General features: G+C 49.7%; 8 protein-coding genes across 8 annotated transcripts; 3 read left to right on the top strand and 5 right to left on the bottom strand.

Annotated features, from left to right (window-relative positions):
- Positions 1–1,032: 1,032 nt before the first annotated feature.
- Positions 1,033–2,057, bottom strand: Z518_09194 (uncharacterized protein; the record flags this gene model as incomplete). Its single annotated transcript, XM_013413150.1, has 2 exons — positions 1,033–1,377; positions 1,491–2,057. The coding sequence occupies 2 exons, from the start codon at positions 2,055–2,057 to the stop codon at positions 1,033–1,035; spliced, it is 912 nt and encodes a 303-aa protein (XP_013268604.1).
- Positions 2,058–2,681: 624 nt separating this feature from the next.
- Z518_09195 (hsp75-like protein) lies at positions 2,682–4,795 on the bottom strand (the record flags this gene model as incomplete). Its single annotated transcript, XM_013413151.1, has 6 exons — positions 2,682–3,431; positions 3,479–4,186; positions 4,239–4,404; positions 4,457–4,583; positions 4,643–4,693; positions 4,753–4,795. 6 exons carry the CDS (start codon positions 4,793–4,795, stop codon positions 2,682–2,684), a joined length of 1,845 nt encoding a protein of 614 aa, XP_013268605.1.
- Positions 4,796–6,851: 2,056 nt separating this feature from the next.
- Positions 6,852–7,223, top strand: Z518_09196 (uncharacterized protein; the record flags this gene model as incomplete). Its single annotated transcript, XM_013413152.1, has 1 exon — positions 6,852–7,223. The coding sequence occupies one exon, from the start codon at positions 6,852–6,854 to the stop codon at positions 7,221–7,223; it is 372 nt and encodes a 123-aa protein (XP_013268606.1).
- A 20-nt stretch (positions 7,224–7,243) lies between these two features.
- On the top strand, positions 7,244–8,059 carry Z518_09197 (uncharacterized protein; the record flags this gene model as incomplete). Its single annotated transcript, XM_013413153.1, has 1 exon — positions 7,244–8,059. One exon carries the CDS (start codon positions 7,244–7,246, stop codon positions 8,057–8,059), a length of 816 nt encoding a protein of 271 aa, XP_013268607.1.
- A 3,819-nt stretch (positions 8,060–11,878) lies between these two features.
- Z518_09198 (uncharacterized protein) lies at positions 11,879–12,589 on the top strand (the record flags this gene model as incomplete). The annotated part of the gene is made up of 1 exon (XM_013413154.1): positions 11,879–12,589. The coding sequence occupies one exon, from the start codon at positions 11,879–11,881 to the stop codon at positions 12,587–12,589; it is 711 nt and encodes a 236-aa protein (XP_013268608.1).
- Positions 12,590–13,841: 1,252 nt separating this feature from the next.
- On the bottom strand, positions 13,842–16,846 carry Z518_09199 (uncharacterized protein; the record flags this gene model as incomplete). Its single annotated transcript, XM_013413155.1, has 2 exons — positions 13,842–16,770; positions 16,827–16,846. The coding sequence occupies 2 exons, from the start codon at positions 16,844–16,846 to the stop codon at positions 13,842–13,844; spliced, it is 2,949 nt and encodes a 982-aa protein (XP_013268609.1).
- A 408-nt stretch (positions 16,847–17,254) lies between these two features.
- Positions 17,255–18,649, bottom strand: Z518_09200 (uncharacterized protein; the record flags this gene model as incomplete). The annotated part of the gene is made up of 4 exons (XM_013413156.1): positions 17,255–18,266; positions 18,318–18,393; positions 18,442–18,491; positions 18,546–18,649. The coding sequence occupies 4 exons, from the start codon at positions 18,647–18,649 to the stop codon at positions 17,255–17,257; spliced, it is 1,242 nt and encodes a 413-aa protein (XP_013268610.1).
- Positions 18,650–21,260: 2,611 nt separating this feature from the next.
- Positions 21,261–21,767, bottom strand: Z518_09201 (uncharacterized protein; the record flags this gene model as incomplete). Its single annotated transcript, XM_013413157.1, has 1 exon — positions 21,261–21,767. The coding sequence occupies one exon, from the start codon at positions 21,765–21,767 to the stop codon at positions 21,261–21,263; it is 507 nt and encodes a 168-aa protein (XP_013268611.1).
- Positions 21,768–22,319: the final 552 nt, after the last annotated feature.

Raw genomic sequence — 22,319 nt, forward strand, 5'->3', positions numbered from 1 at the left:
GAGCCAATACAGCACCGGACTTTCGGGCGGTCGTGTATATTGAAGGAAAGAGTGAAGCGTTTCACTTCGGTGCATGGATATCAATTTTCCGATCCTAAGCAGCACTTTTCACTTCCTTTCTTACACCGAATTTCTCTAGCAATGTGTCTCTATTAGCCTCTTCCTTCGACGTCTCTCAATAGCCACATTATCCGAATTTCGCGGATTAAAAGTTATTGGTACCTCGACCGTGTCTTGACTTTTAGTATAGACTACAGTGTCCACCACCAACAAGCAGCTTATCTCCAAAACGATCCGTCCACGGGCACAACAGGCTTGACGGTATCAACGAGCTCGATACCCTTCGGGGTCCTCGTGACTCTCTTTTCAGTGCAATCCCCGCTGTTCTAAAGACAAGGCTGGCACACCAGCTCCAAACGCACTCCGGTCCACTGGGTTGGGGTTTTCTTCGACCTCGCTAGTGCGCTATTTCGCGCCGTATGCCGTGGTCCAGGCACTGGGCGAGCGAAGTTGGGAGTCTTGTTGCATCCATGTTCACGTCTACCCGTTCCACAGTTATTCCGGGCGTCAGAGAAGTGGTAGCGTTGGGACTTATAAAATCGCTTTGGCGGCCTCGACATTGAACATCGCCTCTTTCGAAGCGAATAGGCGCTGTGGGCCGTTCAGTATGGCTATGGCGGGGAACTTGAAGCAAAGTCGCTGTCTTACTCAGGGATGCTGCAGAGGTTTTGCTCTTGTATTCGCATCGCATTGATGGTGAAAGCGAGGATGGCAGAAGCGAGGTAAGGCTAGTCGTAGGCTCGTTGTTGACCACCATAGGAGGGATCTGATATGCTTTCGCCAATATGAAATCAAAGATGATAGACGGGAAGAAAGGGATCTCTGCGAGGCCGAGCCGGTAAGGGGTGGGAGAGAGACATATTGACTTGGACGGCCATAGCTGGCTTGATATATTAGTCGCATACCTTCCCAAAATTGCTTTTCTATACACGAAAGTAATTGGTTTTCCCTTTTTTTCCCTGTTTTGTCACTTCACCCATCCAAGCTCTTAACAGCCTGTTCATAGACTCTCTTACACTCCTCCTGGCCTTTCTTGACGACATCTTCCATCTGTTTATGCGATTTTCTCAACTCATCCGCCACGACCAACTTCTCCAACTCCATCTTCCTATGGCGTTTCTGCGCATCACCTCTTGCATTGCGGAGTTCCTGACTAGCACGGTCGAAGACCTTTTTGGCCTCCGCGCGCGCTTGTGCCCGTGTTTCAGCTGTCGCGGGTGGAACAGGGATGATGATACATAATGGGTTGTGTTCGTCGTGTTGCGGGACGAGGCTGTACGGGCTCGCTTGGATCGCGGATGTGATGGGTTTCACGTGCTAAAATGCCCCAAAATAAATTACCATAAGTCAGGTACAAGTACATTTGTTATACGGTCGAAAACAGGGGATTGTGTAGGATGGCGGAGGGTAAAGGATGGATGATTACATACCGCCTCCTCAGCGCAAAAGACCTGTGCCATTCGTCCACCTTTTTGCACCACGGAAGCGAGATCTCGGATCTTCAATTTCTCCTTATGCGCAGGACCGCCGTGTGCATCGTGACCTTTGACGTTGATTTCGACCGGTAATGCTTCGATCATCTCTGGGGTAATTCGGCCTGCATCGCGGGTTTTGACTAGCGCATCTTTCAGGCGGGCAATAGCCTTTGCAATACCGGCATTCAGGTCCGTGAAGTCGTAAGGGTCGATTTCTTTGTCTTTGCCATGTGTGGCGGCATGGTCGGGGATACGGGTCTCTTTGTCCTTGGGTGATGCTACTTCAGGAGACTTCCGGGAGGATTTGGATGAGGAGGACGATTTTTTGCCAAGCGGCGAGGTGGTGCTGAAGGCGTGGAGATGTGGTTTTTGTGGTTTGAGGTGGTTTGTTCGAGTTAATGGATAGAGAGACAGATTGCGGCATTGCAGGCAGAGGAAGAGGGATTGTCGGGAAGTTCGTTGTAGACGGGACGCAGAGAAAGTTTGGTAGAGAAATTGGACGGCAGCGTCTCGTGAAGGCATGTCCAACCTTTCTCTCTGCCTGGTTGCGGGATGAACTGCGGGAGATTATTTTTTGTGATCGTTATGGAGTTCCAAGTTCGAAGCTTCATAGTGGAGCTGGTGGAGCTCAAGCCGGGCGACAAGGCTGAGGATTTGCTCCTATCTGGGATTACATAACTCGGCATGGCCAAATACCGAATTTTACCAGGCCAAGTTCTTCAACAATGAATGGCGAGTATCGAGCAGAGAGACCGAGAGAATCTCTCTTCCTCTGTGTGTACGTCAGGATTAAAAGTAATATGGCCATATAGCGAGGCTTAGCTGCTGTGCAGAGTCGCAAGACAATTCGATCCCGTACTTGGAACGTTTCAACGAGATTTTCATTCTGTAAAGCCGGGGGGAAATTGCCACTCTATCTACAACGGTAACAACTTTTTCCTTCAGTCTTTTTGGGTCGAATCACCATGCAAGTGACTCCGAGAAAGTAACCGAAATGACGCCAGCCACGTTTCAAAATGCGATGCAAATTCGTGAGTATGAATGGCGTTGCAAGAGGAGTATTCTCGAAGCCTCATCTAGGACGAGTAACACTGTGTTGAAGAATGTTTGGAGGACCCTAATCCAATGGCGTTGGGTCGTCTATGATTATCTCGTAGCCATAGCCTTGGTCATGGCCCTTTTCAAGGCCAATTCTTTTTTCTTCAGGTCATCAGGAGACGAGTCTTCAACCTCGAGTTGTTGCATGGCATCACTAAGGGCCTCCTCAATCTTGGCCTTGTTTCCACGCTTCATCTTCATTGATAAGCCAGGATCCGAGATTAACTCCTCAACACGGCCGATATATGACTCGAGTTGTTGCTTGGCCTCAAATTTCTTGGTGAAGGCTTCGTCGCTAGTCTTGAATTTGGCAGCATCTTCAACCATCTTTTCGATTTCAGAGGTAGAGAGCTTGCCGACGGCATTGGAGATGGTAATGTTGGCACTTCGGCCGGATGATTTCTCGGTTGCTGTGACCTTGAGGATGCCATTGACGTCAACTTCGAAAACCACCTCGAGGGCTGCGTCACCCGCTTTCATGGGTGGGATAGGAGCAAGAGTGAATTCACCAAGGGAAGTGTTGTCCTCACAATTCGTTCGTTCACCTTGATAGACAGGGAATTGAACGGTTTGCTGGTTGTCGACAACAGTAGTAAAAGTTCGCTTCTTGATGGTAGGGACGGTTTGACCACGAGGAACGACAGGGGCGAAAATATTGCCTTCCATAGCGACACCAAGGGAGAGAGGGACGACATCGAGCAAGAGGAGGTCAGCGGTTTCGGCGGAAGCAGCCTTGCCGGAAAGAATACCAGCTTGGACAGCAGCGCCGTAAGCAACGGCTTCATCAGGGTTGATGCTCTATCAGAATGTCAGCATAGAATAAAGGTCCCCGGTAGTTCACGCACCTTCTCCAACTTCTTGCCATCGAAGAAATCGCTGAGAAGTTTTTGAATACGAGGAATACGAGTAGAGCCCCCAACGAGGACAATTTCGTCCACCTTGGACTTGTCAATGTTGGCGTCTTTGAGGACTTGTTGGACGGGCTCCAGGGTTCCACTGAAAGCCTTTGCATTGAGGTCTTCGAAACGAGCACGGGTGATCTGGGCGTGGAAGTCTTCGCCGTCGAAAAGTGAATCAATCTCGATCGTAGTTTGAGTACCGTTAGACAACGTTCTCTTCGCGCGTTCGCAAGCAGTACGAAGTCTCCGGAGAGCACGAGAGTCCCCAGAAAGATCTTTCTTGGTCTTTCTTTGGAACTCCTTCTTGAAATGCTCAAGGAGGTTGGTATCGAAATCCTGTCCTCCCAGGTGGGTATCACCTGCGGTAGCCTTGACAGTGAAAACACCACCTTGAATGTTCAAGAGGGAGACATCGAAAGTGCCACCACCGAGATCATAGATCAGAACGTTTCGTTCCTTGTCAGACTTGCCAGAACCGAGACCGTAGGCAATAGCAGCCGCGGTAGGCTCGTTGATGATGCGGAGAACGTTGAGACCGGCAATGGCACCGGCATCCTTGGTGGCTTGTCTTTGATTGTCGTTGAAGTAGGCGGGAACAGTGATAACAGCCTTGGAGACCTTTTTGCCGAGTTTGGTTTCTGCGACTTCCTTCATCTATGCCAGACATGAGTATCTCGTCGTGAATTCCGAGACAGGATCACCCCACCTTCATGAGTACCATGGAGGAGATTTCTTGTGGAGAGAAGGTCTTGGTCTCCTTCAAGTATTCAACTTGCACCATGGGATTGCCACCCTGATCAACAACCTTGAATGGCCATGATTCAATATCCTTCTTGACAGTCGGATCATCGAATCGTCGCCCGATCAGTCGCCTGCGGCCCAATCAGCCTCATGTTCGGAATGTTCCAGCAGTATTAGACATACTTGACATCGAAGATGGTATTCGCGGGATTCATGGCCGCCTGATTCTTCGCAGCCTCGCCAATGAGACGTTCTTCATCGGTGAAGGAGACGAACGAAGGGGTAGTGAAGCTTCCTTGCTCGTTGGCGACTGAGAGGACAGTGAGTACGCGATTTATGTGGATGACAGGGTGAGGAGGATAGACATACTGATCTCGACATTTGTGCCCTCGTAGTTGGCAACGCAGGAGTAGGTAGTACCTAATATATTTGTTAGCCGAACGCCGACGACGGGGAGGGTTAGTAGATCCAAACCATACCGAGATCGATGCCGATGGCACCTTCGTAAACCTCGTCCGACATGATTAAGGTGCGCAAAGGACTTCTTCCGGCCGACTTTATGGAAGAGAAGGTGAGGAATTACAAGCATCCAACCAGTCCGCCCGCGAAACTTTTGAGCGGCCACACAATTTTCAGAAACACTAAAAATTTTGGCCAAGACCTTTTACGAGCCTGTCGGCCGACTGAATCCGGATTATGTAATGAGGTACCTAGGCCTATGCTCCTAGACTTGGCTCAGGGACTGCTCAGGCTCGGCGCACCCAAGGGGGCCTTGCTAGACGTCGTCAACCAAGTGGCCATGAGGGCGGCAGCAACAAGAGGGATTCAAAGTCAAAATAGGCACTACAACGCCAGGAAAGTCTCGCAAAGTGTGAATCGAGCGACAACGAGGTAAAGAGCCCTCAAATGACCAAGCTATGTGAGCGCCTCAAATTTTGATGTTTTGGTACCTCGATTGTGTGGCTTTACCAGGGTTTTCCAAGTACCTTTCCATCCTGCGGACAACGCTCGCACAACTAGGCTAAATTGATGCTTAGACAACTCTCTGTTGTCCGAAACTCTCTGCCAAGAGTCTCTCTCCCGAGAGGCTCCCATAATCTGACGTAAACGGTATCCCACACTCTACTGGTTATTTAGCATCCACGAGAGTGCAACCTACTTAATGGGAACTGAATTGCAAAATGATACGCTCCTTCCCATATGAATACGTTCGTGGCCCATTAAAAAATAGGCTACCGTTCTGTCAGACTGGGTGCAACTTGAGATGTCCTGAATGCTCTAAGACATGAAAGAGTGCTCTGACTCTTCCAACGAGTGTGGGATAGAGCCCATCTATATATCTATCTACGTGGTGTACTTTGGCGCTGTTGCCTGTCAATGGTGTTGCAGGCTAGTGAGTGAGTGTTATAGAATGAGTGGGTCTGCCATGTCACCACGTGTTCAACAGGGAACCTCTCGGGAGAGAGACTCTTGGCAGAGAGTTGCGTACCACAGAGAGTTGTCTAAGCACTAATTGAGTCAAGGTGTGCGAGCGCTGTCCGCACGATGGAAAGGTACTTGGAAAACCCTAGTAAAGCCACACAATCGAGGTACCAAAACATCAAAATTAAGGCGCTCACATAGCTTGGTCATTTGTGGGCTCTTTACCTCGTTGTCGCTCGATTCATAGACTTTCCTGGCGTTGTAGTGCCTATTTTGACTTTGAACCCTCTTGTTGCTACCGCCCTCATGGCCACTTCCTTCGTCTAGCCAGCCCCAGATTACTCCTCTCTTATAGCGCCTACCAATTAACACTCCTGAAAGACCCCGACCGCGTCGATCGCCCTCTCCTGAGACCTCGCCAATCGAGATTCCGGCGTCTACAGCACCTCCAGCACTGGCAGGAGGTAGAGGCAAGAGAATACGCACTCACACTGCGAGATACAATCAGGCAAAAGAGCAGGAATTCGTTCAGGACTCACAGGAAGCTCACAGGGCGTCAGGAAGGCCGTAAAGGGGGTCGGCAACGAGGCCATGAGGCGACAGGAGGACTACAGACGCGACAGACAGGCTACACAGGCGACAGAGGGGTCTGCCACGCCACAACACTAAAATTGAGTGCAAAAGGGCGTGCAAAGGCGAGTGCGAAAGACTCTGTCAAAAGGGTTCAACGACGTCGTTGAAAGAGCGCCAAAAAGCGCCCAACTATACGAAGGAGGCAAAGTGGATGGAAAGGTACCTATAACCCCCCCATTTTACTGGGGATTTGAGGTACCTTTCCATCCTGTGGACAACCCTCGCACAACTAGACTCAATTGGTGTTTAGGCAACTCTCTGTGGTACGCAACTCTCTGCCAAGAGTCTCTCTCCCGAGACATTCCCGTTCAACACGTTCCTTCCGTTCCACGGTTCGCCCACCATTTTCACTTTCTAAATCTGAATCCAAAACAAAGATGTCCGCCACCACTACCCAGCCCAAGAATACGAATCTATCTCGGAGGTCGAGATGAGCTCACCCGTCAGGTTGCCCTCCACAATTCTCTGCAGACAAATTAAGGAGACCGACCCGTATAGAATCGAACTGCTTTGGCGAGAAGTCATGGCACCCAAGACCCCTTCATACGCACGCCAGACGAGATCTAGCAACTTAAAGAGTCGGAATCCCTCAAACACGCCTGGTCAGATAGAAGAGACTGTGACAAATGAGACTTCGAACATTTTCTCGACACCTATCTCTAACAAAGATAGTCTCAGAAAGCAGACAGTCAAAAATGCCACAGTCCGAGACGTTGACTTCGAAGAGACTCAGTTGATTCCGCGCGGAGTTGAGATGCTCCATTCACATCAGAACATCGTGATAGGAGCTCACGCCTATTTCGACTCGGACACACCTCCGGACCAGCCAAATCACGCGAATTCTACCTATCCATCATTCATACAGCCCTTGCAGGAAGAGCTGAACGGGACATAAACAATTCGGTATTCCTCCCCATGCACGCCAACTTTATCAAGTCTCTGCACAGGGCGTATCACAGAATGGGAGATGCATACGTTTCGGAATCTGAGTTCAAGGTATTTGCTTGGCAGAATCTATTCATCGGGCAGCACGTGGTCTTAATGGATGATACTGAAAGACAGCTTTGCGTTGTACGACTGGTGGAAATATCGCTCAAGCCTTGTGAAAGTTACAACGGACCTATGTGGTTTGAACCTCCACTCCTCTCCTTGAATCAGCCTCCTCTCTCGAATCAGCCGCCTCCCAAACCCTTTGGCTTCGACATTTCCTCCGACAGTCAATTCTGGCTTCCCAACAAGATTATAAATGCCAATTATCGAAGGTATACCAAGTCAGCCGTGCATTGCAAGACCTGGGGTACATTTTGTCCCTATTTATCGATCGAGTTCAAAGCCACAACCGATGACTGGCGCGTCGTGAGGAACCAAATGGCTGCCGCTGGCCTGATTTCCTTGTTCAACCGATACCAGTTGAAGCTCGAGGCCGCTCTTCAGCCTACTCCGGAGCAATTGAGATTGGTTCGTCATTACGGATTGACGATGGAGAGAGAACTTTGGGCAATATGGGTCTTTGAACCAAAAACAGCTGATGGGGCATGGGCTGGCTGCACAATACGAATGCCTGAAGCTGGGTCTTGTCTAGACGAAGGAGACATTGTGGGATTACTTCAACGGATCAACGAAATTCATCGATGGGGTCTTTCTGAGTACGCTCTCGGATGTGAGGAGGATATCAAACAGATTCTGAGCAGCGGTACCAACAACCTCAGAATCTCTACGATAGGGTCCTGAGGGAGTGGGATCGATGACAGATGTCAAAGAGCAGATTTCCGGCGTACTGTATCGTCAATGGCAGAACTCTACCAACATGGGAACATACTTTGGAGCGATGTCGAAAATGGCGGGCTGCTGCGACTTTTTTTTTTTTCTTTTTTTTAAAGCGTAATATCGTTACCGGGAAATCTGCCTCACATGATCAGCCGGCGCCCTTCCAGTCCACCCTTCCGCGGCCCTCTACACCCTTAGGAAATTGTTGAACGGTTGGACAGTAGCGAGAGCCCTTTCCCGGGAATATGGTTATCACTTCTATGTAGGATATAGGGGTAGGAATAGGAGAAGAAAAGGAGTCAACAAAACGTGTATAAATATTAGTAACCTGGTAGAACCAGTGGCTAAAGAGCAGAGCATTCAATTCATATTCTCTTGACATTCATTGTTTGACAGAAATCTATGGCGCTTCTGTTGTCCTGAATAAGCTCTTAAATGAACCCTCGGCAAGGATGGTACTTCCGTTGCCCCGAACAAGCCCTTAGAAAACACTGGGAAAGTGATGATATTTCCGTTGTCCCGTATGCCGTACAACAGCGTAGCACATAGCCCGACCCACCATTAGCCGTTGCCAGTCCCACAATGTGTTCCCCCGATCCCGCCACAACCCTTGCGATCTCCCTACTCAACGTTCTCCCAGAAGTAGTCCGCCCAGGTCGCAAGATCCACGACATTAAAGACGACGTCGCCTTCTGGCGGTACAGGGGCTCGGAGGATGATTTTGTCAAATTCGAGAATCAGAGGCGCTCCAGCAACGTCATAGGCTGAGACAGTGCCTGGCTGAACGGTGACAATAGGCTGACCGATGGTATTCGACTGAGCAGTAGGGCTTAGTTGTGGAGTGGGATTTTGGGTGATAGTAAGCTCTTGGACTTTTGTCGGAATTGGAGCGTTGGGACTTGGGTGGCTTCTGGTGGCTGGTCTATTTGCAGAAGGCGGAGAAGAGCACCACTTTTCGACCGTTAGCGTCTTCTGTGCTAGCTTTATTGAGATGATGATGGCAATCTTGACATCTCCTCCAGAGTTGACAATCCACCAAGCTGCGTCATGTCTCAGACGAGTAAGCGTTTCAGGGAGTCCAGACTCAAAAACAATTGTTGGCCAGTCAGATTTCTTTTTTCGGATCGGGACGGGGCGGAATCCCATATCACCCTCTTTAGAGGAATTAGGGAGTTTGTACGTTGTCCCACCAACAGGACATAAGCACTCTTCTGGAAGGCCCATTCTAGGAAATGCGCGATCTAGTTTCCGGGTTAGTGTGAGGTGCACAACTTCATGTTCCGCTGAGGGCATCAGCTTGATAACTAATAGATTGTTATCCGCGTAGTGGCTCATCCGAGTATGATTCCCTATGCAGGCGTGCTGATGGTCAATTTTTTCAAGGTGGCCTTTTGTGACACCCCTGAAAACAAGGTACTGCTGATTCGTGTGACCGTCCATCAACGCAGCGGACTGCGAGTTGACACGTTCTTTTAGATCTCGGATCCCTTTGTATACATAGATACGAGCGTCTTCTAATCCTTCTAAGGGCGACATCTTCGGTGCTGAACTCTCCACTCGCATAGTCTCTTTTGATGTAGCTGTGCTTGAGGATGACCTTGACACGGGTGTATATGTAGGTCCTCTATCGCTGGGTCCGCAAATTGTATTCATGTTGAAGTTCGAAGGCCGGAAGGCGCAATGTTGAAGGAGTAGAAAAAGCTGGTAGAAGAATTAGACAGGGAAAGTTGTTGATGAATCAGGCCTGTACTGAGGCGAGAGGTGGGTGCACTGAGGTAGGAGAGATTATGAACTGTATGGAGAGAAGATTGATTGATTGATTTATCTCAAAGCACACTCTGATGAATGTCAACATAAGTAGGTGGAAAGGGTTGAGGGTATAAGTTGCCTCAGGTGTCACTATAGAGTGATAATGCCAAGCCAGTCGCGGTGACAACGCCAAGCCAGCCGTGGTGACATGTCAAGACAGAATTGCCTATTCTGGCCAACAATGAACGCTTAAGTAGCCCTTCAGTCGAGAGAAGCAATAGGTGAAAGCGGGTATATAAGTGTCACTCTCGAGGCTGTGAGACTTGGTGCGTCAGCCAAGTGCTCACGTGAGAATGAAGACGCCGTAATGAGATGCGTAGCGAAGCCCTGCCCGCGACCTAGGGATCGATTTTGTTCACGTGACCTAAACCGTCTCTGATTGGCCTGTCGTGACAAGCGCAGAGAGGAGGGCTCGACAGCAGGACCTTCGTCTACATATGGTCCACGGACTGGATCCGATGGGGGACATCGTACGGTATAGGACATGGTGATCAACATTGTCTACATAGGGTCCATGGACTGGATCCGATCAGGGCGGTCTGGTATACAAAGGCGGCATTCTACCCATTCCTGGGTGGGCCGTGGATTGGATCCGATGGGGCCAGCCAATTAGTAGTATAGGATTACGTAATACTCGGATTATAGATTTTCCTAAATGCCGAGGGTTGCTTATCACGTGATACGAGAGGCCCGAGGGTGTGATTTCACGGAGGACTTAGTTGGCATTCGAAGAGGTCCGAGGGACCGTCTGACTATATAGTATCTGAGGGTTACTAGCGTGCTTCGAAGACCCCTGGTCATTACAAGCCTTGGCAGACCTCGAAAAGGGTCACGTGGGCCACCCATAGTCACAAGGGTTGGCCCACGGACTGGATCCGATGGGGCCAGCCAATCAGAGCGAAGGATTTGGTGGTTTCGGATTATAGATTTTCCGGATCCCGATAGTTTGGCAATCACGTGATGTCTCGGGCGCAGCGAGCTTGGGGGTTTGGGGGCTTGCCCCCAAAAGACAAAAGCTACGCTTTCACCCCCGCGGAATATCCTAGTAGATTTTTTGGATTACGTGTGGTTTGCCAACTACGTGATGCCAAAGGCTTGGCAATGTCGAACGCAGTGAGGGGGGCTAGCACGCAAATACAGAAGCTACCGCTTTACCTCCCGTAAATATCCTATCCGGGGCCCCTAGTTAAATTTGGAATCACCTGCTTGTGGCTTGGCGTTGCGTGGCGACGCCAAGACCATTGTGTTGGCCAATCACGTTGGCAAATGGCTTTGGCACCTGACTTGATCACGTGATAAAATGGGCACTCCCCATTGCCGCCTGTCATCGGATCCAATCCGTGGACAATGTGGCCAGGGAGCACCCTACTCGATAGATGTCGATATCCTCGATATCGAGATGGGCCATGGATCGGATCCAGTCTGTGGACCACCTTAGATATGCTCTACTAATCACAATCGGGGGATGGCTCGTATAGAACGTTAACGGATAGTAATTGGTCATTTCACATAGTTACCGAAATTTTATATGGGTCATTTGATTAATCGTATTGCATTGATGTTGGCCACGGGCCCGTTATTGACCCAGACCCTTCTGCGAAGGTTCCCCCACAGGGGCGATTAGTGCCTTGGCAGATGGTCGTGGGTGCCGAGACAAACTGCTAAACTTCTTTATCTCGCTCATTCTAACGTGTCTCTATTTTTACGAGCTGCACCGAGAAGGCCTCTGCAGCACAGCCGCTAAGAGCTTCAATACTTTTCCCAGCCCATCCATCTAGAGCTCTTGGAACCCGATGAATACAAATGACTTAGACTCATTGTTGACGACGACTAGAGGCCTTATAACTACTCGAAATGGCCATAGACCACCCGGGCTTCCATTTCCAGGATATCCCGGCAGCAAGGGAATTATGTACTTCTGTAAGTGGCTTTCCAAAAGCCTATGTGATATGCATATCCCTTGTTGGATAGAAGATGGTTCATTCTGACGCGTTCCTATCTGAAAAAGGCGTTGTAAGCTGCCTCGGCGTCTATGCAGCGTGGCATTGGAGTACGGGAAACCTACAATCTCAGACCCATGGTTTATGGAAAACGCAACCTAGCCCTGAGCAGAGGAAAATATTCGATATCTTAACCAAACACTTCACTCTCAAACTGGATGATGTGAAGCAGGAAAGATGGTGGACCCTGATCACCCCAGCATTTAGCCACATCCAATCCGACCACATCTTCGGAAATCTGCTCGCTTTTTCCACCTTTTCGAGAATGTTACTTACATGCGGGATTGGTCCTCTACGTTATGGGTTGCTGATTCTGGGCTCCGCTGTTTCGGGACATTTGGCATTCTTGTACCAAGCTTCCCTGCGACAGCCTAGAGGGTGGGCTTTTTTCACGCAGCGCGCAGAGCTACAGGCACTTGGCTTGTCGGGCGTAGTCATGGGTCTGGGTGTTGCCGTATCGCTAGCAGCGCCTAGGGCTAAGATTCTCGTCTTCGGCGCAGTCCCAATGCCAGTCTGGCTGCTGATGGTGCTGTACATTGTCTACGACTCTGCGGGACTAGAGGATCCAACCTCGACGGTCGGACACGCAGCGCATCTCGGCGGAGCTGCCTTCGGAGCCGCCTTCTATCTACTGGCGCTGCGGAACAACGCGGCGCTTCCATTTTCCTGGCTTTTGAAGAATTGAGACAGTGTGTTAAAGGATCAGCCTAGGCTATACGCACTTCATCAGCTCGGATGACGTGATATAGGTCTGCCTAGTCGAGTAGGATTATGTCAGCTCAGAAGATGATAAATGGAGACAGGACGTATTCCTATTATATCTACTAAGAAGTCTCAAAATTCAAGCACCGTTAGGGGAGATCCGCACACTGTATCTGAGGACATGGGATGGTCATAATCCCGGACACGACCCGAGCAAAACCCACACTGTATAAACGCTTCGCAGTCGATCTCAGCGGTTAGAAATAGGCCAATAGCCGTTGACTTGCTCTTTCTCGAGAGAGCATGGGAAGTCTTCCTATATTTTCCACAGCCAAGAATAGTCTTGTTCGAGTACACCAAGGGGAATCGTTAGAATAAATAGATTGAACTCTCTCTAGCGACCACGCTGGCGGCGGCACGAACCGCCAATGCCAGGACAGATGATAGCCGCATTTGGCCTTCGCTGAAACTTAGCGTGAATTTGGGTGCGGTGTCAATGGGCCAAGGTCGGCCCCTCTTGTACAGTAGCTCAGTGTGCTGCTCAGGGAGCGCTTGGTGAGGTTCAGCTAATGCCTCAGATGAAGCTCAGGTTAAAGCGGCCTTCGCTCATCCTCTAGATTCAAACCGCATATGGCAATTAGGTTTTCGCTCGCGAGTAATTCAGGTACATTGAAGGTTGTCACGGGGGCCACCATAGTATATCCATGTAACGGGTACCCACACGTACATAGTGCAATATTCCAATACCGGCATGATGACTGGGACAATATTCTCACAAAGATTATTCATCGACTTCGTTTTCCTATCGTTCAAAGATCCCTTCTGCGGGAAGACCTGTCCCTCATCTCTCTGCTATTCCATCATCGGGAGTGCTCCGTTGGATATCGCCAGGGGAGTATGTATCATTGCGATGCCTTGAAGGTAACCTCCGAAGCAAACGCAGTGAATAGATGATAGCTCGTAATTCTCGTGAAACCAGGGCATGCCACTTTGCATTAGCAATATCGAAAGTTGTCCGAGCCTTAATCTGTAGAGGCGACTTCGATGACAAGGCAACCATCTCGTTCATCTTCGGAAGCAGATTAGGTAGCTTCTGCAGCCTCCAACATCGGTTTGACGTCAGCATACTGCCTTAGACCGGATCAGTGGGCTGGGGAATGTTGCTCGGATGGTAGCGCGGACTTTTGCGTCGCAGTAGTGGACAAATCATGATACATCTTCAACGCCCTTTTGCGTTAATCCAGGACACCACTTTCTCGCAACCCTGCCAGCAATTCTGGCTCCAAGAATCTCTTGACATCCACATCCTCACTTAAGCCTTTTCTTCGCCTTGTCTTGAGTACAAAGTCTCTCGCTGCTTGCTGGGGTCCTGCCATCTCGAGGGGTCTCACACGAATACTCTTGTCCAATGGATCTCCAGGAACCACATCCCAACGATCGAAAACAAGCGAGACACTGGCGGCTCCTTGACTGTGGATGCGAAGGTCCGTCTCGAAGCCAAAGCTGTCGATCACTGGAAGAAGTGCTTTTGCAGCATAGAGGGGCGTACCCGCCACGGGTCCATCAGATACCACGTGCCCTCGTCTTTTCATCAGCACTGTGTAAAGTCCCGAGATGGAATCTGCGGGTCCCGTCATATGAACACTATAAATCGGTTCCATAAGCCGCGGACCAGCCATCAGGAAGGAGCTGTAGACCGCACGTCGAGAAGTAGGGATAATCTGGCCGCCACCTCGGAAAATAGGCTCAGGAGCCAGTTCAGCTCCCGTGACACGGAATTTGGCATTACGAATGGGCTCTTCGCATAATGGACCTTCACGTGTGCCCCAGGCAAATCCTTGTTTGATGCTTTCTTGAACCGATTTCAGGAGTTTCTTGTCGGTTGTTGACGGCAAGGTGTCGTCACAAAGAATATTCGGGCCCATTTCCTCTGGACCAAATGCCCATATAGATCTGGCCGCCAATTTGTCCCACTCGTACTTTTCCTCAAAGAAGTGGGCCACTTTCCTGATGGGGTCCCGAATCTGAACAACTCCAGCTTCAATATCCTCGGCGATTCCATCATCAAGCGGCTCAGCGATCATGGTCAGCTTGTTTTTTTTGTTGGGGGTTAAGGCGTAACACATGATGGCGCTAGTCTCGGTGACGGTTTCACAGAATCGAGTAACCGGATCTGACACTTTGATATCCATTTCTGCGTACAAGGTTCGGAGATCATGTAGCACACAGTCCATGTATAGCTCACCTGTGCCGAGAACAACATGTTCGCCTGATTCTTCGACCTTGGTGGTGATGAGGGGATAAGACTTGTTGATTTTTCGTAGGCCCTCGAGCATCTTGGGAAGTTCAGATGGATTGACCGGCTCAACGGCGACTTTGAATACAGACTCGGTAAAGTGCCGAATCGGTCGAAAAATATATGCATCCTCGTCATTTGGAAACGTTTCGGCGATCACAGTTGCCGTTTTGACGATCGAATTGTCAATTCCAGAAAGGAGAACGAGATTCCCGGCAGGCACTCCCGAAACAGGAATATTGTATCGAGAGCATCCGAGATAAACGCCAGTTACTGTTGCCTTTGCCGAGTCCTCTTCATCTTCGAGGCTGTATGACTCTCCGAGAACTCGAACCGGCTGGTCAGATGAAACTGTACCGGACATGATGCGACCAAAGGCCTGGAATGATTTCGCATCTGGCGAGGTGAAGAGTTTTGTGACGTGAACAACGAGGGGACCGTCCGAGTCGCATTTTGATATGGCCTCGCCGACGATTGAATCTAGGGGGCCCGTGTAGTATTTTTCAAGTGTCCTCTTCGCTCCGTCCACAGGGGACGGAAGGTGTTGGACGATCATATCGACAAAGCCACTCGCAGGCCCAAAGAATTGCGCGCAGACTAACTGGAGCAACACTTTTGCATCGGACTTGAGCTGTGAAGGCTTCAAAGTTATTCCCAGGGTGTTCAGAATCGGACCAAGGTCCTCTGGACTCTCGCTGATGGTATGAGAGTATAGTTTGTAAATAGGTTCGAGCACAAAATTCACAAAGGATCGTTTTGAGCCCTCCTCCACTCCCTTTCTAGTGAATTTGCGACTCCGAGGGTTGAAGAAAATGTCGCCCCACAACCGTCTGGAAAACTCGGACGCATCGACTTTCGGATAGGTCTCGGCATACATCTTTGCAAATGACGGAAGTGTGAAAATCCAGTCCATTGATGTACAAGCAAAAGCAACATTCCCCTTTTCAGGTGACAGCCTCCTCTTTTCTCCTCGTCCAGGTATCGTGTTCTCAATGACGGTATTGACTTCCTCAACCACGTGCTTCAGCTTGAAATAAGCGTCTGCGGGGGGAATTTTCAGCTCAAGGATCAATCGATCCATCTTGTTTATGACCAGGACCATCGGCAGATCTTCTAACACCGCATGCTTGATCACTTGTTCAGTATTAACCTGAACACCTTCAACCACATCTACCAGGAGGACGACTCCATCAGCCAATCTAAGACTTGACGCCACCTCGTCCACAAAGTTGACATGTCCAGGAGTGTCGATGATATTGAGAATGTGTGACTTTCCTCGTGTGCCTTGCATGGTGAGGCTGATCGGAGCGGCCTTGATGGAAACCCCTCGTTCTCGTTCTAGGAAATGCGTATCTGTGTATCTGAGTTGCTCGTCTCTTCTCCTGCCGATTCTCTTGTCAAGTCTCTCTTGTAGGTCATGTGTCTGCATCACCAACATATCCACAAAGGCGGTCTTCCCATGGTGTAGATGTCCTGCCACTGCAATGTTTCTGATCCCATCTGGAAAGCTGAGAAGATCCGTCATGAACTCTCTTGAATAGGAGACCGGAGGAAGTTCTGCCTCCTGGACTTGGAATTTCTTTTGGGCGACTGGTGCGATAATCGGCTGTGCGAGTGGTTGCGCATCTTCTTCTTGGACCAGAGTCTCGACATCCTCCCCGTAGACCTGTTGCGCCGTGGGGTAATACTGCTTATCTTCGTGTAATATGACAGCATTTGAGGGTCCTTCGTCATCCACGTCCATTAACTGGTCATCCTGAGGTTGCTGATCTGGTTCCGAGTCCTCATCGTAAACATAGTTTTGACCAGCATCGCCATCCTGGGTGCCCTCGTCGTCGGAGACAGCTTCGCCAATGAAGTTGCCGAATCTATCCGTTTAGTTAGCACCTGCGCATGTTGAAGGATTTGAGAACAATTTCTTTACTCATCGTAGAGGTCATCCATGTTGGGCGATGTATTTCTGGCCCTTGAGAAATCCTAGCGCAAAAGTGAAATTCTGAAAGTTGAACAAACAATCCTATGCTCTACGGCGGAGCACGCTATGGCGGCTTTCGATTTGTACTCCGCTGGAATTCTTCTTTGCAGCCTCGCCAAGCCTGGGGCCTATTATTTCCGTGGTTGTAGCCAGAACATATGGGTAATTATGAATAAGTACCTAGTCTACTTGCCAATGGTATCTACTGTTTTCCTTTCCAAATCCTTGTTCGTCGAGAGTCGTATAGGTCTGAACTGTGCTTTTGAACGGAACCACAAGGACCCTCTCACACTGCTTGGGTGCATCTCTTTTCAAAGCCGGTGAAACTCCATTACTTCCCCTAGTTTGCTTTACTATCCCGTCTTGTTGTAGGTCGCTCACATCAAAGACTCGATGACCAGAGCGCTGGCTCCACCACCACCGTTGCAAATACCAGCGCATCCAACTTTGCCTTTCTTTGCTTTCAAAACGCCGAGCAACGTAGTCACAATTCTGGCTCCAGAAGCCCCCAAAGGGTGTCCAATTGCCACGGCTCCGCCATGAACATTGACCTTATCCGCAGTCAGACCCAGCAACTTCACGTTGGCCAGAGCCACAACGCTGAAGGCTTCGTTGATTTCGAAGGCATCGACATCTTCTTGTTTGATGCCGGCATGTTGAAGGGCTTTGGGAATTGCCAGGGCGGGAGCAGTAGTGAATCTGCGCGGCTGATCGGCGGCGTCACCCCAGCCCAAAATCTTGGCCAGGGGCTTGATGTGAAGTTCCTTCAACTTTGCTTCGGAGATGAGCACTACTGCGGCACCGCCATCGTTGAGAGGTGATGCGTTGGGAGCAGTAACCGTGCCCTTGTCAGGGATGAATGCGGGTTTCATGGAGCGAAGCTTCTCAATGTTGAGGTTCTTGGGCTCGTCATCTTTGTCAACCGTGACACCTGGTTTCCCACGTGCACCTGGTAGCTGAATAGGAGCAATCTCGAAGTTGAAGAGCCCATCTTTCTGAGCAGCCTGCGCTCGCTGGTATGATTGAATCGCGTAGTCATCCTGTTGTTCTCGGTTGAAATCATGATCTCGGGCGCATTCCTCTCCCTGGAGACCCATGTGCTCTTGCTTGCCATATGCATCAGTCAGACCATCCCTTAGAACCCCATCAACTAGAGTCTGGTTTCCAAATTTGGCCCCGGTTCGCATGTTCGGAAGGTAGTGAGGGCAATTGGACATGGACTCCGCTCCACCGGCGACGACGATGTCCGCATTTCCAGTCATGATGGTTTGCGCACCGAGAATGATAGCCTTGAGGCCTGATGCGCAGACCTTGTTGATGGTCGTGCAAACAGTAGAGTTCTCGAGGCCAGCCCCGAGCGCGCATTGACGAGCAGGATTTTGTCCGAGACTGGAGGTGAGTTAGACCGGGTCGATTTAGGACTGTGAGGAACAGGTGTACTTTGCGGATAAGACATTCCCAAAGAAGACTTCTTGCACATCTTGTGGTTTGATCTCCGGTACTCTTTCTAGGGCCGCTATGTTCTGGTTAGGAGCCGTTCACAAAGCGGTGAGGAGAGCCAGACATTTGATGGCATGGGAACCGAGCTGAGTAGCAGTCAGAGAAGATAATGACCTATTTCCAATCAGTTTCCCAGAGATTCATGGAGAGATCAACTATTGAACGGACCCCAGGAATGATCCTACTGGCGTTCTTGCAGCAGCAACAATGTAGACGGGAGGGAGCAAAGTGTTCTGGCGGGGAACACCATTGACGCCGTTCGTGGAGGCCATGATGTCTTCGGAAGGGAAAGGTCGGGGAGGAAGAGCACGGCGATGGAGGAGGATTATATGGCGAGTGCTCAATCGGTGAAAATAGTAATCATTCAGCGGTGAGAGGGCGATCTTGAGGAAATGTTGTTTTGCTCAAGGCCTGCTTGGGAATGGCGAGGCTGCTCCCCCAAAAAATTGGGGTGCGGAGAGAAAAAAGAACAATCGTGCCACCCGGAAGCCGCCTGAGATATGTGATCACGTGTTGATAAGAGATAGCAGTTTTATGTAGAGTCGCGCCGATGTCGATCTTGTCGATATGGTCGCGGGAATCGCATATCGCATCTGAAGGTCGCATCGGATGGAATCAACTGATGCTGCCAATAATGATGGCAGGTGGTGCATCATATAATGCTGAAAGGATGGCCCGGAAGATGACAACGAACCTTGAGCCAATGTCCTGGTTGAAAGGCTATGCAGAGAGTATGCCCGATTTGTATTGATGGAACCACCTCTCAATGTTACTGTCGCTAACTCTCCGTCTATCAAAATAACTCCAGAAGGTCAAAGTCCAAGATCTGGTGGCAATGGCAAAAAAATACCGCGAAACATTTATATACCAGCTCACCTTTCTCCCCCTTTTGAATCTTCCCCTCCTCTCTCGGATCACACGTTGGCATTGTATGATTACATCCCGGTAAGTTGGGAAAGCCCCTTGATGCTGAAAAAGACAGGCATCGAGGAGCTGGATCGGGCTTTTTACCCTCTTGCGGTTGACATGGTTCTAGAAATCCCTCTTCAATGTCCGATTTGCCTCCGACTCTGCCTTCAACCGTGTGTGTAATGCAGTCTCATTTGGAGCCATGACTGGTTTCACCATCACGGGGGCCCATCTATGATACATCCGACGTCGAAGAAAATGTCAAAGCATTTCGAGCCATGAGCGTCGTCCTGATGGGATCCGGACCCGCATTGATAGCATAGTATGGCGTTGTTCCACAGTACATCTGGGAGTATCAAAACACCTGCCTGCCTCTACTAGCCACAAGGCCATACCATTGATTGCGACAATGATATATCTGGGTATCTTTTTCGGGTTTGGCGTCGGCAGAGAAGACGATTCCGAGGCCGAATCGACAGCGGCCCAGGACGTATATCGCCTGATATGTCGTTGCATGTACGGAAGCCGCTACTATAATCGCCATCTCCTACATGCGGAGAGCTGTCAGCTTCAACCGGATACACCTGGTCGAAAGAGTTGGCCTATTGGCAATGATCATCATGGGTGAGGGTATCATTGAAATGACAAAGTCCGTACTGCAAGGACATTACGGGCTCTGATGTTAGAGTGGTTATGCCGTTAGGTGTACTGATTGTATAAGATCACCTCCCGAACACGCGACATGAAACCAATGACTGCAGCGTTTCGTATGGGTCTTATACTTTGACCAACCTAAACATAGTCGCTCCGGCACTATTCGCCAACAGATTTGACCCATTCTTCACTATGGCTTGCACGTTGCAATTCTTTTCACAATCGAAGGAAGTACTGCATTGATACTGTGGAATATCATTATACGATACACGTGGGTCCTTTTCCCTTCCCATGATTAAGTGACAATATTTGGATAGAAAATCTACATCACTACTGTCCGACAGTTGTTTCCGAATACTAGAGAGCCTGCAAACGCTTATACCAGCCCTGCCTTATTTGGGATGCCTCCTGCGAAACTCCTCCTTCCTTTGGATCCATGGGGTCTTTAATTCAGCGGTTGGAGACTGAGGTTGAACCGATTGAAGGGCTCTTCAAACACGGCCAGCTCGAAGAACCGTACCACTACCATCAAAACCTGACTCCTCTCCAAAATAGGTGCGCCGTTAGGTTCTTCAAACTTGCAAGCAGAGGTAAATTCTAATCGCATCAGACATCTACACCGGGATTATCCAATGCCATCTTTGAACGTTTCGGAATTGAAGCTCCAGAATCTGATGGTCAGGAGGCTGGCAGTGCCATTGAGGAAAAGCTCGATGCCCTGGTAAACGTCTTCGGTACAGTCTTCGCCTATTTTACATTGCTGCTGATGCCTTTCTCTTGATACTTGGCGTGATGAATTGGTTTGGGAAGACTAAGGACCTGGCCGGATGTCTTTCAATTTCTGATGAGAGCTGTGATTGGGATATGTATTGCAATGTTCTGTCTATTCAGCTTCTTTCAAAACGGAGCACAACCTGGCTTCATATCGAGTTCACGGCCGCTCCGCATGGTCACGCTTGCCCCTTCATTGGTAATGTGATGGACGAGATTCTCTATGTTCCGAGTTTACATCCCTTCAGTCATCATCCGAGCCAATTTACTTATCAGGCATCATGACCGGAAGATTGAGAAGCAAAACAGGAAGAGTCTTCCTGATTTCGAAAATTCTTCCCAGAGCCAATACACAACACCCATGGTCCATGATACCAATGAATCGATTCCTCTTGAACATCAATCCACGAGAAGTTCCTGTCATATTAAGGCGGACACCAAACGAAGGAAGAACGGGGGGAAGTGTGTTGATGCTCCCTCCATTAACATTAGGATGAGTATCCGTACCCTCGACCATAGAGGGCTGCACTAGATACCAAATTCGCAAACTCACTCGTGCTTGACATCAACCTTTGCCTGAGCCACTTCGGTGAAGCCCTTCTTTGGGGCACGAATCTTCAACAAACCAGCCTCGAGAGTCACACTGACATTCTCCACATCGGTGGGAAAGTTGATGTATCGTCTGAACGGACCGATTCTTCTCTCACCCACCAGCAAGTGCGTTCCGCCCGCATGAGGGTCGTCTTTCTCTTCCTCCACCTCGACATTTTCTGGACTTCCATAATCTGGTCGCGAAACGCTCCCGGTAAGGAGCAACGATCTAGATCCCGTCCACGACACGGTGACTTCGCTGGGCTTTTTGATTCCCGGCACTTCGATATCAACCAAGTACTCCTTGATAGCGTCGCGGAAATCCACATCAGGTTGGTTTGGGTGATCTTCGGGTCTGGGATGTCGATGAGCCAGATGTTGCATGAAACTTTGATGTTGATGGGTTCGCTCATGAAGATGGTCCACCAACGGTGGTGGGAGATCGTAGTAATATGCGTACGCCATGGCGTCGAAGACGTTCTTTCCTGTACCTATGGTGGACAAATTGTATGGGACTGTTAATTAGAGGAGGGGTTTTCAGGGAGACCCTGGTGGATTTATAAAGAGGGGTATGGCCTTTTGGTTTAGTTAGATGTTCGCCTGCGATTGGAGCAGATTTGCTGGCAGCGGTGTTCGACCGGAGTTTAGTTGTTCGCCTGTGTTTCTTTGTTTCCTGGAGAATGATTTCAAGAAGGTCGGCAGGGAACTCGGCGAATGCATACATGGATATATAATATTTCTGTCCCAGCCCTTATCTCTCCGATCTGTATCATTCTCCTCCCGTGGGCGCAACCCGGAGAGCTCCAAGCTGCAAGCTACCTGAATAATAGCTCCCCTGGTCCCAGACCAAAATTCGGGACCCGCCTGAAGGAATGAGGGCTTTTTCCCCTTCAAAATCCCCTGTTCCTCGGTCCTTCCTGGCCCTGCGGCAGTGAATGATCGCATGACCCAGAGAACCTATTAGCTTGTGCTCGTCTGCGTCGCCCGAGGTTCGAGAGGCATCAGCTCCCCAAATGA

Source organism: Rhinocladiella mackenziei (genome assembly GCF_000835555.1).
Source record: "Rhinocladiella mackenziei CBS 650.93 unplaced genomic scaffold supercont1.7, whole genome shotgun sequence".
NCBI lineage: Eukaryota > Fungi > Ascomycota > Eurotiomycetes > Chaetothyriales > Herpotrichiellaceae > Rhinocladiella > Rhinocladiella mackenziei.